Below are 18,242 nucleotides of genomic sequence, written 5' to 3'. Positions count from 1 at the left end.
AAAGCAATAAAGATAACTATAACTTACAGATCATGAGGTGAAATATATTCTTCTGAAAAATAAGCCTGTGATTTCTTATCCCATTCCCAGATCAGGGTACGTATTTCTGAGACAATTTTCCTGGCCTCTTTGTCTTCTAGAAGCTGAGACATTAAATCAGCCATGATTTTTTCAAGTTCTGAAAGAAGATTCTGAGAATGGCTGCTAGTGAACCATTGCTCAAATACCTAAAAGATTGAAGGCAAACCAGAACACACACTGTTAGAAAAATCATAGCTTGGTTATTTAGACAATACACAGACTTTGCATGCTTTTTGTTGGGTTTTTGTTGTGTGCCTTTGTTTCTTCAATAAAGGGGGAAGTCCCATCATTTTGAGTGTCCCATTACACAAACAGATGGAAAAGAAACTTCCATGCTCCCATTGTGTAGCCTAGAAGAAGGCCCATCAAGGCCTAGCAAAGCCCTTAGACTGGTCTCATATTCTGCACCATTATCCTTCCTAAGTGCCCAATGGTTATAACAGAATTTTGCTGTAAAATACAACCAGCTCACAAAGGGAATTCCCAGAGGCCAACAGCTGATAGTACTTCCTTATGATAGCAACATCACCTTGCAAACAGCTATAGACCATGTCTGAAATTATTACCGGATGGCTAAAATAGTCATTAGTCTTAGCAACCACATTAAGTGATGATTTTGAGTCATCATAGACCAGTACAACTTTTATCAAGGGAGAAAGCGAAGGCTACATTTTTAAAGAAATTCCAGTTCTACAAGCTTCTCTATGGAGACAATATTGCAAAAATTGCAATAGAGCAGTTTAATATACAGATAGCATTTTAAAAAATGTTTTAAAACAAAAGAGCAGTAGTGTTTTCCTTAAGGAGCACCTGTCACCATAGAGATTGCATGCCCTGCTGTTTTGCCAGAGCAGAATTTGAAGATGCTATCCTGGAGATTTACTCTTATTTGCACTTCAGCGCACTTGAGTCACTATTGCCTGAGACAGTGGAGGAGAATTAAAAATTAATACTATATTCCACTTTCAGTTTTGCCCAAATATAGGCTCAGGTGAGACAGTAAATTGGTTTTCCTTCTGTCAGAACTCCACAGCAGCATATGTTTCACTATACTCCCTATTCAATCTCAATCCTGCATTTCAGTTAATGAGTCAATGAGAAAATCTGATTAAATTACCACATGGTAATGGATTACACTTCTACTGTAACAGTTATAAGTAACTGTTATTAATAACTTTCTGTTATTAGTAAAATGAAAAAAAAATGTTCATAGCAACAATATTTAATATCTAACTCAGATCCTTCAATAGAGTCACTGTTGACAGCCTACATGCAAAAATTAATAGATTAAATTCCTGAAGTCTACCTGTGCATAGAGTCTGAGCTTACTGACAGCATGGATGAGATACAGTTTGGCCTCTTGCCATGCGGAACTACAGCTTTCTTCATTATTCTCTCTGTTTGCTTCATATCCTGGTACACCAGACAGAGCAGAGCACACAAACTGCTCCACTGTTTCTTCTGTGGGAATCTGGCAGGGACACAAGAAAAGGATGAGTATGTCAGAGAGTTACCAAGTGTTACCTTTGCTATCAATTTACTTATCTAATGAAAAGGAACATCAAAGCTCATTTAATTCAGCTTAGTGTTCCTGAGTACCCCAAATGCAGAGCCTTGTGCAAAAAACCACAACCCCATTACAGTTCCTGTGCACCAGGCAGAATAACAAGACTTGTTACAAGGAATTTTCATCCTGTACCTACATCAGTGTTGCAACTTCAACACCTGTGTTGTCTGTGAAATAACTTGACAATTATATAGCATACCTACACTATAATTTTGCACGGGAATGATTATATAGGAGCAACTTCACAAATATAAAAATTACTAATGTGTAAAATATTCAGTACACTGACACCATCTCAGTGATTATATACAGCAGACAATTTTTAAATTGAAGCTGGCAGATTTCAGCAATGTGACCAAGGGGACTGACCTTTCTCCTGATAGCCTGACTTCTAAATTCAGTACTGAAAGATTTATTTTTCTAGATCATATAAATTTTATGAGTGCTTTCTAAAATAATTTAATACATCTTAAATCTTCCTAATAGTGTCTTTCTGAGGTACTTTCCATCCTAACCTCTTTCAACTGTGACTAGAAGATGTACTGAAAGTTTTGCAGCTGTATTGACATCAAACCACCTTGGACATTAAGTGCTTGGATCAGGCACTGTCCAGGCTGCAGTACCTTTCCTCATACCTTTTGAGGGTCTTCAGAGCCCTAACACAGGCACACAATATGAAGATCCTGGCTTAACCAATAAATCGTTAATAACCGAGTGACCTGGGATTACACAGCCTACCATGGATAGCAGGCTGTTGTCAAATATTCAGTTGAGTTGACCACACTGGCCATCGGTGATATCATGAAAAGGCCATTCAAAGAGAGCTTTGTTTATTGTTGTTTATTCATTAATATAACTCAACCATTCATGTAAATTACCTGTTTTTATAATGAGCTGCTAGCAAAAACAACTTCAGACCACGCCTGGTAAAGAGCAAAGAGATTTCTGACAATTACCAGCATGCTCTATTCAAAGCTGGACTTTTGTAGAAATTTAACAGATGTTTCAAGTGTTCTGCAGATCAAACAAGAACAACACGGGAGATCATGTTGATCCGGGAGAAACAGAAAAGCCCTCTCTGAGATGAAATTTTTCCTTCAAAATTTGACACACCACTGAGACACCTCATCAGTCAAGTACATTCATATCACATACCACACAGCTAAGAAAGGGTACATCAACAGCCCTGATATAGACACAGAAGAGACAGGCATTCTTTGCTCAACAAAGATGAAAAATGCTGGCTGTCAAATGAATCCAGGCAACTACAGATCTAGGATGTATTTTAAAAGTTAATGGAGTAAGACATAAAATTCTTTGCAGGATTGGATAATAAGCCCAGGACATCACCATACTCAGTGGTAACTCCAGAAAAGCATGAATTTATTAATATGTATGACTAGATCCATCAGAACATTTGTGTATAGAAATTCTAGCTGATGCTAAAGATATTTATTTTGAAGGGAAATAAGATAGGGTTTTTAGTCTCACAACTTCTTCACACCTTCAGAGTATCACCTACTTCCTCTGTAATTTCAGTAAAAACTTCAATTGTTTACACAGCTTCATTTCTTACAATCTAAAGATTTATTTTAGAACAAGTGATTTGTCAATAAAAGTGATAGTTATCTTGATTGTATCAGAAATAAAGTCATCGCTGCAACTTCTATAAGGCAACACAATTCAGAGGGACAACTCAAAATTTAACATCATTATTAAAGTTTTTTGATTCAATCATTTGATTCTTCATATGAAAAGCAATCCCTTAGTCATAGATGGCTTCAAGTGATTAGTCATGCTGTTAGCTAACCATAACAGTGCAAATACTTGCTGAATAAAGATTAAAAAAACTGGATTCAAATTTAAAGAAGCTTGTCTGGTAACATTCAACCAAGTTCTTTACTTTCTGGTAGAAGTTATGCTTCTGCCTGTTTTTCAAATACACTATTATAGTTTCTGTAAGGCATGAAAAATGCCTTCAGGAATTGCCACCAGGAAATAACAACAGAGGAAAGAAAAACATTTAATTTTTCAAGTTATTTACCTTTGTTAATTGTGTTGTATAACTTAGAAGTTTCTTAACATGAAAATCATCAAAACCAAATCTGGATTCAAGTTCTTCTCTGACAGCACGTGGATTCCACAAAATATCCTCTAGAGAAAGATTATACTGAAAACCTGAAGGAAAAAAGATAAACATCTGTTAACATAATTCCTACTTTTTGGTCATGCTGGTTTTTGATAAATCAAGCTTCATGAGGTCCACAGATGATGTTTCCAGCTTCTGGGGGAAAAAAAAACCAAAAACGAAAAACAAACACAAGCAATTTAACACCAATTTCAATAATTAAAGTCCCAAATTGTATTAGAAGCATAGCAAGGTCAGCTAATCTGATGATATCCACCAGCTCTTGATAGCATCATGAAGAGATGACCTTGCACAGTGACTGACAGCAGATCCAGCAGTTTGCCATTCTGAACTAGGTGCTCAGATACACGTAACTGTGCAAATGTGTGCTAATGAGCTTAAAATAAAGTACTTCTGATAGAGAGGGCACTAGGAGAACACCAGTTGCACTTTATAAACAGTTTTGTGTAAAAAGATGCTATTTCTGAACCTGGTGAAACAAATTACCAAGCATTTGCAGAAAGGGTATATCACAACTCTGCTGCGGTAAGAGGCATGAAAAAAAAACCAAGTCATTTTGCATTACTTTCATTTTAGCTAGCTTTGAAACAGTCCTAGTGAAGACATGGGGCCAATGATATAATATGTACCCACCTCTCACACAGTCTTGTCTAGCCCACAGAGAAGCATGGCACTGCAGAATACCACTGTAATAAGAGCTAGACAGGTAGAACACTAAGGTCTGCCTACTTTGCTATCAGTATACCTGTTAATTGCACTACACATCAGCTTCCTGGCATTAAACTTTCTTCATTCTCTTTCAGATAAATCCTGAACTACCATAAATATCTGAATGTTTGGTTATGAGCATATTGTAAACTCTAATTTTTTTAGTTTTATAAGCTCATAACACAATACAGTGAAAACATACTGAAGAAGCCACAGCTTTTCTAGCTTCCTAATTTGGAGCTTCCATTGCACATTTGCTTTCACATAGGTTATATTTTTTCAAAGAGAGAAAGTTTTCAAAAAATCCTCCCAACATCAGGCTTTGAGTTTGCTTCTCAAAGAAGGATGTGTACAGGATACATACCAATCAGCTCACACAATTGCCATAGCTGAGATGAAAGGAGCAAGTCAAAAATACTTGCTGGACACACAGACTCTGCTTTAAGAACAAACAATAGCAGTGACCTGTGCTTAGACCCAGAGAATTAAAGCCCACCCTCTGCACAAGGGCTCAAGCAAACACATTTCTACCACTTCAGTCTTGTTTCTGACAGTGGGAGCGGGATTTAAACCACATACAATGATTGGCCTGGATTTCTATGCAGAGCAGACAGTTGCAACCTGGTATCCAGTTGTGCTTCTCCAGACAGTTTACCAATGAAACTTGTTCCTAACATTATCTGGAATAGTTGTCCTGGGCCCAGCCTACCTTTTCCAGTTCAACTTAATTCCTATAATCAGGCAGTAGATGAGGAAAATTGAGCCTCTCAGCTAAGATCAGAATTTATGATACCAAAGAATGAAGAAAAAAGTCAAACAGCCATAGCATTTAACATGCATGTCCAAAGCAAGTGACTATCCTTCTATCAAATGGAAGAGGTTGCTCTTTGTAGCGATTTAGCTTTTCTCCAAAACTCACCACTGAATGATCATTACATTCATGGTACATTATGTCATAAAAGTTGCCATGGTCTGATGAAATGTAATTATTAGCGTGTAGACAACAGATAAAGAAATGAGTTAGCACTGGAGCAACATAGTTAAATACTTAGACTTTTCATGTTAGGAGCTTAGCAGCAACTGTCTCAGTTAGCAGTATTATATATGATCCCAATATGCTTATGAGCTACTTTCAAAAAGAGAAAAAAAAAAAAAATCTGAAGCAAATTCCTTACCCTCCAAGCTCCTCTCCTGCACTGACGTAGCAGTTAAATTTAGAGTGATTTTCATCACTTCATGGAAAGTCTGTCCCAGTGGCATCACAGATAAATCTTTCAATGATACTAAGGTACTGAAAGGTAAATTAAACAAAAAAATCAAGCTCTCCATAAACACAAAACTGAAGGGGTTTGGTGGAAAAAGATGAAGCTCAAGCAGCTGAAAATTAAAATACATAGCCATTGGTGAAAAAAGTGAACTTCCATTAAATTATGTTTTTAAATCAAAATATCACAAGGTGAGATTTTACAGTAAGAGTTTCACCCACTTCTCATTAAGAAAATGAAAGAGATATATCAATGTTCTCAGGAACGAGAGACAGAAAAAGAAGGATATATGAGTTAAAATGAGAACCAAAAGAGATTGCTAAAACACCACGGGCATCCTTCCAGTCTACCCTGCAGCAAGACATCAGGATGGATATAGAATGCTTTTATTTCCACTCATCTGCAGAGAAAAAAAACATTTAAATCAACAGCACAAGTATTCTCACAGCAAATTAGAGCAAATTACAGAATACATTAATAAAAATGTTTCTGTTGAATTTCTTACAACTACCAGTTTCAGGCCCTTTAGCTGTTTATTTTTATTGATCCTAATGTAGCTGTAATTTACTATTTAAAGTTTATGTTAAACTTCTTAGTTATTTCCTATAATGTATTCCTCTGTTACTTTGCAAATAAAAATCCAGCTTTTTTAGACTGGATCAGCAGCTGTAGAAACGCTTCTTAAAGAAGTGAGAATAAACAATAACACTAAGTTACCTGAATAAGTGTGAAAAGTGCTGGAGCAGGACACATCTCAACCAGATAGTTTACTGTCCCCTCACAGAAAACACAAGGACAAATATATATGTGTGTGTGTATATATATATATTTGTAAGCTCTCAGATTGGCTTTTAGTAGTCTCTCTTTGTGGGCTACTGTCTGCTAAGTACCTCTGAGAGCATAAGAAAGATGGTATAGGGCAAGGAAGCAGGAGAAGTTGTAAATTTAGAATCCTGTGTGCTAACTAAATTCTGCCTGAACTAGGACCTCTGTCTAGAAATGTAAGTTAGAAATATGAGGACAGTCACAAGGCAAGCATTGTTTTTTGTGGTTTCATTTCCAAATGCTATTATTTATGGAAAATTCTGTCATTCAAGGGCACCAAACTGTAAAAAAGCCATAAAATAATAAATGAAAATAAAAAAACATAAGCCAAGTCTCCTGCCATTAATCCCTTGCAGACTGACCCAGCTGGCAGCAAGTACCCACACATCTGCTCATACCCTTCTCCCCACCTCTCACTCTGACCTTCCTATGAGCTCAGAGTAGAAGAAAGCACTGCTGAGATTATATGATCAGGTTAGCGTTTAGTGGTTTAACCCAGCACAGCAGACAATGGTTACTGTCATCTTTGGCCACTGCTGCTGAAGAAGATGAAAATGATAACCACAAGCTTACGGTCAAGTTTCTGTCTTAGGAACAGACTCTGAACAAGTTCACAAACCTTTCAGAAAGTCTTCTGCTTTGAGGGTATTGACCTGAGCCCAGCTATCCAGCCTGTCCAGATTCCTCTGCAGGGCCTTCCTACCCCCGAGCAGATTCCTGCCAGCTTGAGTTTGTGCCCAGTCTTGCACAGGCAGACAGGTTTGGTGGCCTCCTAAAGCCTTAACAGTCTGTTCACTGAATTCAGTGACAATTTCTTATCACCTATTACAATTACCTACTCTGGCAAAAGTATTTCTGACTTCAAGGTTTCCTTATTTCAATGAAAATTCCTGTAGCTCCTTTTTGTATTCCTTTCTTTTGATAGCATGTGTCTCTCTCTGAATCCAACTGCCATTTACCTGAGGCAGAAACTATCACATCCAGAGTACAGTCCTTTGGGTTTTTTCTTACTGCTTCTTTTCTTGCAATAGAAACAAGAGTCTTGAGAAATTGAGTCATTTTTCTGATATTGTCCAAATGCTAAGTATGCATTAAACTGATTACAATCCAAATTGTGATTTTCTTATATTCATATGTAAATAATTTGCAGATCCCAAAGCATATGACAAAGTTTAAAGCCATTTCTAACATGAACCTACTTTTTTCCTAGGGAATTCCTGCTGAGCTGGACAGAGATTTAAAAAACAGTTATGAAGTACTCAGAATGGGTGAAAGCACCCACAGTGTCTCCATAAAAGCAGCAGATGATCAAGAGAAAAACTCACCTTCCTTGCATGTTAAGAATACTGATAAAGTAGCCTGTGAAAATAACAGGAATTTCAGGTAAAATATTAAGAGAGTATTTATAAGTACTTACTTTTTAATAACTTCCAGAAACTGTGCTATGGCAGCTAATCCATCCTCTGTATATAAGTGCTTTGATTCAAGGCGAGGGAGAGAATGCAAAAGGTTCCAGAAAGATGGCTGTTTGTACAGGTTTTCTATTTTAGAAATGATTTCTTCTGCTTCATTCAAATCCATCTTCACGTGAGGAAAACACATTTACACAACACTTGCATTAGCAGAAAAAGCCAGCAGGCGTCTGCTACTTCCCCAACCCTGTTGAACTTAAAACTATTTCAAATTTTTTTTTCAAGTATGAAGTGTACCCTCTAACTTCATTAATTCACAGTGTCATTTTGGTGATACTTTGAACTAAGAGTAATTATCTTGCACATGACTTTGTCTGCTCTTGTGGTAGATGGAACTGGGAGAAAATCTGAGTAATCTTTCTGCTCAGACATGCAAGGAGACACATTATACTCCCCTAAAGAGAAGGGTTGCCTATGATATCTCATACACAAAGAGCTCTTTAGCCTGGCAATGAACTTTAAGCCTAAGGATAAAGGGCAGCATCCTGCCAGGGACATGCCATTCTCATCTCACAGCTCCTCCCACGGAGCTGGGATAGGTGTCAAGTACTGGTTGGTGAAAGTGGCTTTTGAAAGATTAACTGACTGGGGTAAAAGGACACAAAGAACATCTTTTGTAGGACTAAATCATCAGATGGATTTATCATAGCTGTTCATTATCCAGCCCTTATTTACCTAGTTTAATGTTTCAGTTGAGCTCTTTTGGATAATAGTAACATGAGAGACATTCTACTAAAAGATGCTTGCATATGCAAGCCATTAACAATGATATGCTTCTTTCAGATTGTCCCCCTCTACTCTATCCTTATGAGATGTCCTCTGGAGTACTGCACCCAAAGCCTGAGGCCCCCAGCACATAAAGGATGTGGAGCTGTTGGAGAGAGTCCAGACAAAGACCACGAGAACCAGAGGGCTGGAACACCTTTCCCTATGAAGAAAGGTTGAGGAAGTTGGGCATATTCAGCCTTGAGAAGGGAATACTCCAGGGAGAGTTCATTACAGCCTTTCAGTATTTGAAGGGAACTTACAGGCAAGAGTGGGACCAACTTTTTACACGGTCCGATAGTGAGAGGACAAGGGAAATGGCTTTAAACTAAAAGAGGGGAGATTTGGATTAGGTGTTAGGAAACAATTTTTTACTCAGAAGGTGGTGAGGCACTGGCACAGCTGCCCAGAGCGGCTGTGGTGCCCCATCCCTGGATGTGTTCAAGGCCAAGTTGTTCCTGTCCCTGCGCAGCCTAAGCTGATGGAGGGCAGCCCTGCCCACGGCAGGAGAATTGGAACAAAGTGATCTTTAAGATCCATTCCAACCCAAAACATTCTATTATTCTATGATATGATTAATAAAGCTCTATCCAATCAAGTAGCTTTTGAGCAATTGACAATCATTACTATGAAAGTGCTATCTCATTTCTAGTTATGAATCAGAAATGTAGGTCTCATGAAGTTGCAAGCTGTAATCAGTTTACTATGGAGAAAAATAATTTTACAATATTTTGAAGTGAAACCAGTGTTCTGTGAAAGGTACAAAATTGACAGCAATGGAAATCCACTGCCATGCCTGCTGAGTCTTCCGTGTTCTGTTGAGATTGCAAAGGTGGAAAGACTGCACAGAGCCCAAATTCACTTCACATACAAATGAGTTCCAGAAGGAATTATGCTACGTTTTACAATCCTGCCTTCCTTTATTCCCACTTTATAGTCTTCATGTCGTATTTATTACATCATAAATCTGAATTCAAAGTAATCTCCAGGAGACCAATCTTCTCAATCTCACTACATTCCTTTTCTAAGGTGCTAGGGGTTTTTGTTTTGTTTTGTTTTTAAATAATGAGCACACTTTAAGAGTTGCTTCTGAGATGTTTTGTAATATGATTGAATTCATAGAACTACTCAAAGTTTGGCAGACAGAGTTTTAAATTGCTCCAAATAAATATCTAGCCTTCAAAAGTTGTGGATTTTGGTTACTAACAACCTAGAGTTGTTTAAATCAGTGCACAAGAAACCACTGAAGCATCCAAGACATTTTTTCCTTCAGCAATATAACATTTTTTTTTAAAGGCAGTTTACTAAAACCTGACAGGATAGAAATTTCTAACAGTTAAAATAAAGATGCTTAAAAAACCAGAACTATTTAGAAATAAAATGTAAAAGTACTTACAGTAAGAAAAGTGGTGCCATTATGAAGCCCTGTAAAATCAGATATTTTTCCTTTACAAAGAGGCATTATTAACTTCAGAAGATCCATTTTATAAATAATAGCAAATAGTAAACAAAGTATACTTCTAAAGGAGAAAACAGGTGTGAAACAAGTATTACTGTAGAAAGTTAGCAAGCCACCAATTTTCTATGCTTTCCAGTTTTTTTACAATTATTACAGAAACAAAAGAAATGCATTACCATTCACTTTTCAGTAAGACAAAATCATCACATCAGCTACTAGATGAGTGTATTAGCCCCCACAGAGCCAAGTATGAAATCAACTGCTTCACCTTAATCTTTCTGCTCGAAATCTCAGCCACCTGCTACACAGCAAGACTGAGCAGTATGAGTGAGAGCAGAGCGGGGAAAGTCAGAACATGGTGTTTCCAATCTCACTCTTTTAGTTCAAGACTGATTTGTTCACAAGGTGCAAGAAAATGAGTTTCCTATCCTTCTGCTCTCTACTAAAACAGATATAACTGGGAAGACAGGCTAGGTTGTTACCCAAACCAACAGATCTTTCTTGCTAAACCATGATAGTTACTCTTGAATGCACACTAGATAAGTAACCATATACTCCAATTAATAATCATTATCTTTAAACCTTCACCACAAAATATTTTCTTAACAATCAAGTACTAAAACAAGAGTTTCAGAAACCTGAGATTTTAGAATAGCCACAGTAATAACAATCACTAAAGTGGCTTTTATTTTCGTATCAGCTAAATTTGACTTTGCTAATTTTATTTAAAATAGAAGTATTCCTTTGTCTGACAGGTATCACTACCTTATAGACAAGGCAATGCATTATTAGAAAGATCAGAGCTTACCTGAGAACTTTGAGCTTTCTTCCCACAGTTTTTCTAAAGCCATGGTTTTCTCTGTTGTCTCAGTAAATCCCTTTGCCAGTTCTTGTATCTCTTTCATAAAGGCTAAGTCAGGTCCTGCAAAACTTTCTGAACCACTTTCAACACCTGAAGTACTTTTCCATAGAAAAACAAGAGGACAAGATAGATAATTACAACCTGGAAGCTAGGCATTGAGAACAATGTTGCCTTATAGCAGCATTCTAATTGTGTTTTCAGAGCTATTATACACTTAGTTGTTTTTTATTTTGTTCAGTTCATTAGTGCTCAAGTTGCACAACTGAGTCAAAACCTCAGGAAAGAGAGCACTGTAAATTTGCTGAGCTGAAGCAGCTGAACTAGTCAAATAATACAAATCTGACAGCAGATAGACACATACAATGAAATCTTTAGCACTTCCAAATGTGCTCAAATTTGTTCCCTGGTGCATCAAGATTCCAGTTGATGATGATTCTTTCACAGACTGTACCCTGAGGTTCCAACTGCATGTAAGCCAACACACTGCAACCAGTGTCCAGGACAGGGGAGACATCACCAGACAGATGGGGATAACGCCCTGACAAAATTGGTGCTTCCCTTTTAGTTTTCTAGGCAAAAGAACTGTCATGACATTTACATCATGTTAACAAAAAAAGCAACACCACCAACACCTGCACATTGATTCCAAGTGACATGCTCCTCAAGGTACCTTTCTAATTGAAAAGTGACAAGAATTGTGTCACTGGCTAAATATCTTTCCTTATGCTGATTTACGTTTTGAAAGTGTCTGTTAAGAAAACCTATACCACTTGTACATGAGATTATGTATTTTTTTTTTTTTCCAGATACATGCAATAACTCACCAAAATGTCAAAAAAAAATCTTAAAGAAATATTGTCAGTACCAGCTTTCCCTCGATTTTAATTTACAGCTAAACCCCCTCCAATGCTACCATCTAGTGGCTTTTCCGTAACACAACAGCTCTTGAACAATAATTCTTCCAATGTGAAATAAGTTCAACAATTTTTACACACCTCTACAGGCCTACATTACTTAGACTATCCCAAGTTACCATAAGCAATGGAACAGTTTTCTTTAACATTTTGCCAGGCAGTTTAATTTATCTTAGAGAAAGTTCAAATGATATAAGGGTGAAGTCATGTAGCAAAAACATTGTGAATTTTCATTAGAAGAATAATTAACTGATGCATAAGCACTACTAAATAGTAGAATATATATATAAATAGTCACATTCCTTTCTTGTCACACTTGAACATGAATGTTAGTTTTCAGCACGATTGCTATCAATTGGTAAAAAAAGATCTAACGAGATAAAGATCCACAAACTAATTCAATTGATTCAGTTTATCCTGTCTTATTTCTTCCAGTTGATTCCTACAAACATCACCATGAACATCACGGAGCAGAACTTCATTGCAGCAAGTCTCATGAACAAGCATCCCAAAAGAAACACATCCTAGTTAGACAAACAGTTCCTTCACAATTATTGTCAATTCTCTAGCTACAAAATTTTCCAGTCAGCATTTTTTGACACGTCATACAATCTTTCAGCAGTGGTGGTATCTCAACTCATATAAGGCCACAGAAATCTTAAAGATACTTCAGCTAGAGAGGAAAAGAAAATGCATGAAAGAAGTCATGGCAGAATACTAAGTTTGTCTTAAGCTGTATACAAGGGCATGGAAAGTAAAATTCAGTGTTGAAAGTCAAGGAACCAAATCACAAAGTTTGGGTTATTTTTAAACTGAATTATTGTGAAGAAAATGTACATAGCCCACGTACATAGCCAGAGCATTAAGCTCCTGATTCTGTTAGAAGAAGCAAATTACTAATGACCCAAGGTCCCAAGAGACAGATAACTTGAAATCATTCACACATGCATGGTGTTTACATCCTTTTAAAAATTGAAAATAATTTGATTCTTTATCAGATTATAGTTAAGAACAAATATTAAGCACTGTCAGAACTACTTAATTAGAATAATTTTTATTTCATCTATGATCCTTAGTTGAATCCATATTACTGTTTTCCTCCCAATTATGTAAATGAAACACAAAGTCATAAAATAAAAGCAATAATGCACATAACTGGATCAGATATGTTCAAAAGTTCTGCTAAAATGCAGCCACCACATAGTATGCAGATGAAGAAGCACCTTTCTCTTACACTCCCTCCATCATCTTTATTTGTTCAGACACCAGTTTATGCAGACTTTTCTGCAACTTTAGATTACAGGTTGATGAGAAAATTTAAGCTTAGAACTACCAACAAGATCTTTATTGTTTCAGAGCAGCTTATTTTGATCCCAACTGAGCTGCCAGCCAAGAGGATTTTATAAAAATCTTTCACCAACTTCAAACTTTCACAGATCATCCCAGCATCCTGCACCTCTCTGTCCAAAACAGCACATGAGAAACAGAAAATAGCTTTCCACATGACTTTGACCATAGGGCTTGACTTGGCTTACCAAGTGCCTATTTCAGAATAAATGAGGCTCAGAGTTGGCTATTAACTTCTTGCAAATCACCCACCCACTTTTCTCTTTGACTTGATGCTTGATTTCATGTACTCCCCATGCAACCTCCCTGCTTTTCTCAATGTGTGTCGTTCAGAGAAAATCCATGATATGGCACAAGCAAAATGTGGTCTCAGCACACAGAGCTGTAAGGTGATAGCTCAGTCTTCCACACCAGTATCAGAATCAAGTCTACCCCTGGGCCTTATTAGATTTAGTTTCAAGTTTTTGCAAGTTTAGCAAATATTTGTTTTAGAAGTTATCAGGTCTTGATTTTTATGCTGCCAACTACAGCTGTTTAAACACTATATGCAAGGAGGTTGGAACTGACAATCTCCAGAGGTCCCTTTCAACCCTTACAATTCTGTAATTCTGTGAATTTAAATAAATTCATCAACTTTCTTAGAAATAACACTCTGGAGTCTTAGTTTTTAATCATCTTAAATATTCCAAGTACAGGAAAATCTAAACTTATTTTATTTGTGGCATTGAAAAGTCTAACAAACATAGACCCAGGAGTCTGAGTTGGGATTTGACCTTGCAACTCATTCTGCAAGATCTGCAATGGAATTAAAAGCATCAGGAATATATTATGTCTACATGCACGTGCACACTTATTTTTGCATGGGAGTGTAAGACACTGTGCTGGATGGTTTTTACATTATTTGCATGCTCTCAATTTTACTCTGTGCTCCAGTAAGATGGGTTGGAGTATGAAAAACTTGGGAAAGAGACGGGAAAAACATCTGTTGCTTTGGGAGCTCCTACATATACTCAGAATGCTAAGCAGGTCTGAGATACTGCTATGTTTGATAGATGAAAGGAGTAAGGAACAAAAACTTTGGCCAGATTGGGTCAGCTGTCCTGGCTGTGTTCCTCCCCTTGTACCCCTCCAGCCTCCAAACTGGCAGGGCAGTGTGAGGAACAGAAAAGTCCTTGACTCTGTGTAAGCACTGCTCTGCAACAACTAAAAACAATAATGTTATCACCACTATTACTAAACCTAAAAAAAAAAAAAAAAGAAAAAGCACAGCATCATATGACCCTCTATGAAGAAAATTAACTCTATCCCAGCCAAAACTATGACAAGGGGCAGATATTGCTGAAAAGTTACTGAGTTAATCCTAGCCTTCGCCTGACTTATTTGCTCACCAGAAGTCTGTTGATGGAGTCTGTTAGCCTGGACAGATATTTGGGTGGCTTATGGGTGGCTTATGGTTTTCATGATGGAGGTTCCAATAGAAGTCACAGGATTTTTTCGAAATTTTTTCAGCTATATTTTAAACTGTCAGCATCAATGCAGTATGATTGTGAAAATAAATGCGTCACATGTCCATGCAAACTATACAGTTCTTGATTTACCTTTAATAAACACAACATTGTTCATGAAAAGCATTCCTGAAAAGGGCCATATAAAGAACCAGCTATGGTTTGACATAAATCCTCAAGGGGAAGATATTTGATATTGCTATTCCTATGTCACCCCTTCTCTCCAGTCAACGCAGGGACATTGTAGAGTTCAGTTGCATTTGGCTGATCAAGCTGACAACCAGGATTCCTAAGGCTGCTGGCAGACAGCATAAGCCAAAGCAACATTTAGGCTGATTTAATTTATGCTGATGAACCTGCTGTAATAGACTGACCTCAGGATGAACCTTATGTTACCTTCTACCCTTTTCCTGACATAGGTTATAATATTCAGCATAGCCTTCTGAGGATAGAAATATATATACATAGAAGAATTTATTTTTCAATTAAAAAAAAAAAAAGCAATTGAATAATTTCCCTCATTCTTAAGTAGGTCTAAGACTGCCTCCAGGAAATTCCTTCCTGATTTTCTTTTGAGCTGAAATATAATTTGGGCGGTTCAGTCAAAGTAGTGTAAATAATCATGCAAGGCAGTTGATATAATTCATTGGTCCTAGGGGCTTGACACACTTAAAATAGCAACTGGAGTGGTGATGTAAATAAAAACTATCCATTTAGGATTTTTTTTTTTTTAAAGACTAAGAGCTATTTTGACACCATAGCCAATAATACGATATTACTACTGCAAGTAACAAGCTTCACACAGAATTTGCAAGACCATAGCATTGAGGTTGTTACCTCCTTTGTCTAAACCTGAAATGTGCCTGCAGTTTTGTTTTTTTCTGGACAAATGATTAAGGTTTTTTATTTTACTTTCACACATCACTGTATAATACTACTATAGTTTTACACCCATAGGCTTAAAATATGATCATTCAAAACAGAATAAGATATTTATGACTAACGCAGGACAGTATTATGACAATATCAAGAAAAAAATAACATGTAGGCCTTCCTACAGTCTACTTTTTCACATTCTTTTATTTACAGATGTTCTGCTACTCTTTTTTGGCTCTTTGTAGATCTTACTTAAGAGCTATCTTTGTTTTGCTTTTCTACATGTATACTTCCCACCATATATAATTTCAAAGTATAAATCCATGTATGGTGTAATTTTTGTTGGCCAGTCTCACCTTCACAGAACAATAGTCTTTCTTGTGAAACATAGAAATATGCTCTCATGTGCAGCAGTGAAGTGCAAGAATAGCACAAAATTCGTCCATGAAGGGCAATGAAAATTAGAAAGAGACATACAATAAAGCCTTGTGACTTCTGCACTCATAATGATACTAAAAGAAACTTCACGTGGTTACAAAATTCCTGTTCTTCCTATCTGCAAAACAAAAATATTTGCTGTAAAAAGACCAACCGTGACTCTTATAGCACTGTATAGACTTGTACATCTTACCGTAAGCGGTTGTATTTCTGTGTTGAGTAACTGGTATTCCTGCATCTTGAACCAACATTACAGAAAAGAGACCGCATGAAAGGGTAAAGGCCCCGACTTGGCAAATCCCGAGCTTCTAAATAACCTAAAAATCAAGCAGCAACAGAATTAAAACCAGCAATGCTGCAGTTATAAAACTTGCACATAACATTATGCACCCTTCTCCTAAAAAGCTGCTCTGTCACCTGCAGATGATGATGTTACATTAATATCAAGTGTTCCATCTTAGCATAACTAATTAACCACAGAAAACAGATAACTCCCACATCAGACTATGACAAGATAACAGTAGAGAGCACTTTCTGAAGAGCTCACTCTCATGGCAGTAATGCCATTGCTACACCAAAACCTTGCTAACCAGTCAGTCCAAAATGACTTGCAAGCTAGATCAGAACATATAATTCCTCATTAAGTTCTATTTCCTCTTTTCTTCGAGGCTTTTATGAGATGAAGGAAATAGTGCTGTTACATCTGAATTTACATTCAAGATTGACTAAAATGAAGTTTCTTCATATTCTGAGAATTTAAACCACAAAATGACAGGGTTTTTTTTGTGTATGTTTTGAGTTCTTTTTCCAACATAAAGGATAGCTATAGGGTTCCTATTTAACTTAATCACTCAATTTAAAATAGCTAAAATTAAAAGCATCATCATTGAAAGATCATTCTGCCTTCCTCAACATAACTTTCTGTTGGCAACTATTATATCAAATTTAGGAGTATATGTCTAAAACTAGTCTGACAAATGGTACCTTAAACTGTATTTTTTCCCCATCTAAAAATGACTTGCTCAGGGCCACAGCTAGATAAGACCTAATCACACCCTAGGTTTCTATCTCTTGTCTCCACTACATGTAAGTCAACCCTGCTGGTTTGTCTTCAGTTTTTCCTGAATGCTTCTTAAAAGAGAGTCCAGAGGAAAAACAGCACAAGTGAAACAAAACATACAGTTTTCCTTGTGTTTCGGGGGCTCTTGGAAGCGGATTGCAGCCAAAATCAGGAAGAGCATGCATGGCCAGAGTATTTCAGAGAGGAACAAGACCTGAAAAGGGAAATGAAAACAATAGCAGTGCTACTGGGGAAAAAAAAAAAAAAAAAAAGTATTTGGTAGCAAATAACTTAAGTCTGAATACCTTTTAAAATAAAATAACAACAAAATAGCAATATGCATTTTATTTCAAAATCCTTATAACTTTACCAAATACATACCAATGCAGTTTTCAGCTTTTCTGCTGATAATGTGCTTATGTTATATCCTCTGATCAATACAAAATAAGCCTGACACAACAGAATTACAGCTTTCCTACAGCTGATCCTCTTGAGAACCCAGCGTTGCACTGCACCTTGATGAAGTTTCTCGTGCTACCCTGTTGCCTGCTGTCCTAAACTGCGACTGGCACATCCCCTCATCCTCCTCAACTGATGCACTGCATCCTTGCTTTCACCTACAGTCATCACTCTCTAAAACCTGCGTTCATCACCCCAGCAATAAGGCGCTCTGAAGCCTAGCTAACAGGCCTCAGGCTACCCATGGCCACCTCACATTTCCCCACCTTCCCATTCCCAGGGCCACAATGGAAACACATCCAAGCTGGTGCAGTTGTGAGACATATAGAAATCAGGCACATTTCATATGAGCAAAAAGCATCTGCTTCCACCTCCAGGGAGAGGATGCAGCTCTCGCCAGAAAGATTCCATGCAGAAAAAGAAGCAAACACTCCACAGGTGCCTCAGTTCCCAGCTGAAAAAGGAAAAAAAAAGACAAAACCTGATCTTT

At 37.2% G+C, this 18,242-nt stretch overlaps 1 protein-coding gene across 1 annotated transcript in view; it reads right to left on the bottom strand.

Annotated features, from left to right (window-relative positions):
• ABCA13 (ATP binding cassette subfamily A member 13) overlaps positions 1–17,819 on the bottom strand; it is a 173,880-nt gene extending 156,061 nt beyond the window's left edge. The window contains exons 1-10 of the mRNA XM_090137138.1: positions 17,675–17,819; positions 17,414–17,507; positions 16,427–16,550; positions 11,100–11,251; positions 10,229–10,257; positions 8,013–8,176; positions 5,681–5,796; positions 3,693–3,826; positions 1,388–1,552; positions 28–227 (exon numbers count right to left, since the gene is read on the bottom strand). Coding sequence (XP_089993264.1) covers positions 28–227; positions 1,388–1,552; positions 3,693–3,826; positions 5,681–5,796; positions 8,013–8,176; positions 10,229–10,257; positions 11,100–11,251; positions 16,427–16,550; positions 17,414–17,474 — 1,145 coding nt within the window. The 5' untranslated portion in view covers positions 17,475–17,507; positions 17,675–17,819. The remainder of the gene's footprint in view (positions 1–27; positions 228–1,387; positions 1,553–3,692; positions 3,827–5,680; positions 5,797–8,012; positions 8,177–10,228; positions 10,258–11,099; positions 11,252–16,426; positions 16,551–17,413; positions 17,508–17,674) is intronic.
• Positions 17,820–18,242: the final 423 nt, after the last annotated feature.

This window comes from Phasianus colchicus, chromosome 3, assembly GCF_987193195.1.
Source record: "Phasianus colchicus chromosome 3, bPhaCol1.hap1.1, whole genome shotgun sequence".
NCBI lineage: Eukaryota > Metazoa > Chordata > Aves > Galliformes > Phasianidae > Phasianus > Phasianus colchicus.
Note: the sequence above shows the minus strand (reverse complement) of the source record. Positions and strands in the feature narration are given on the sequence as shown.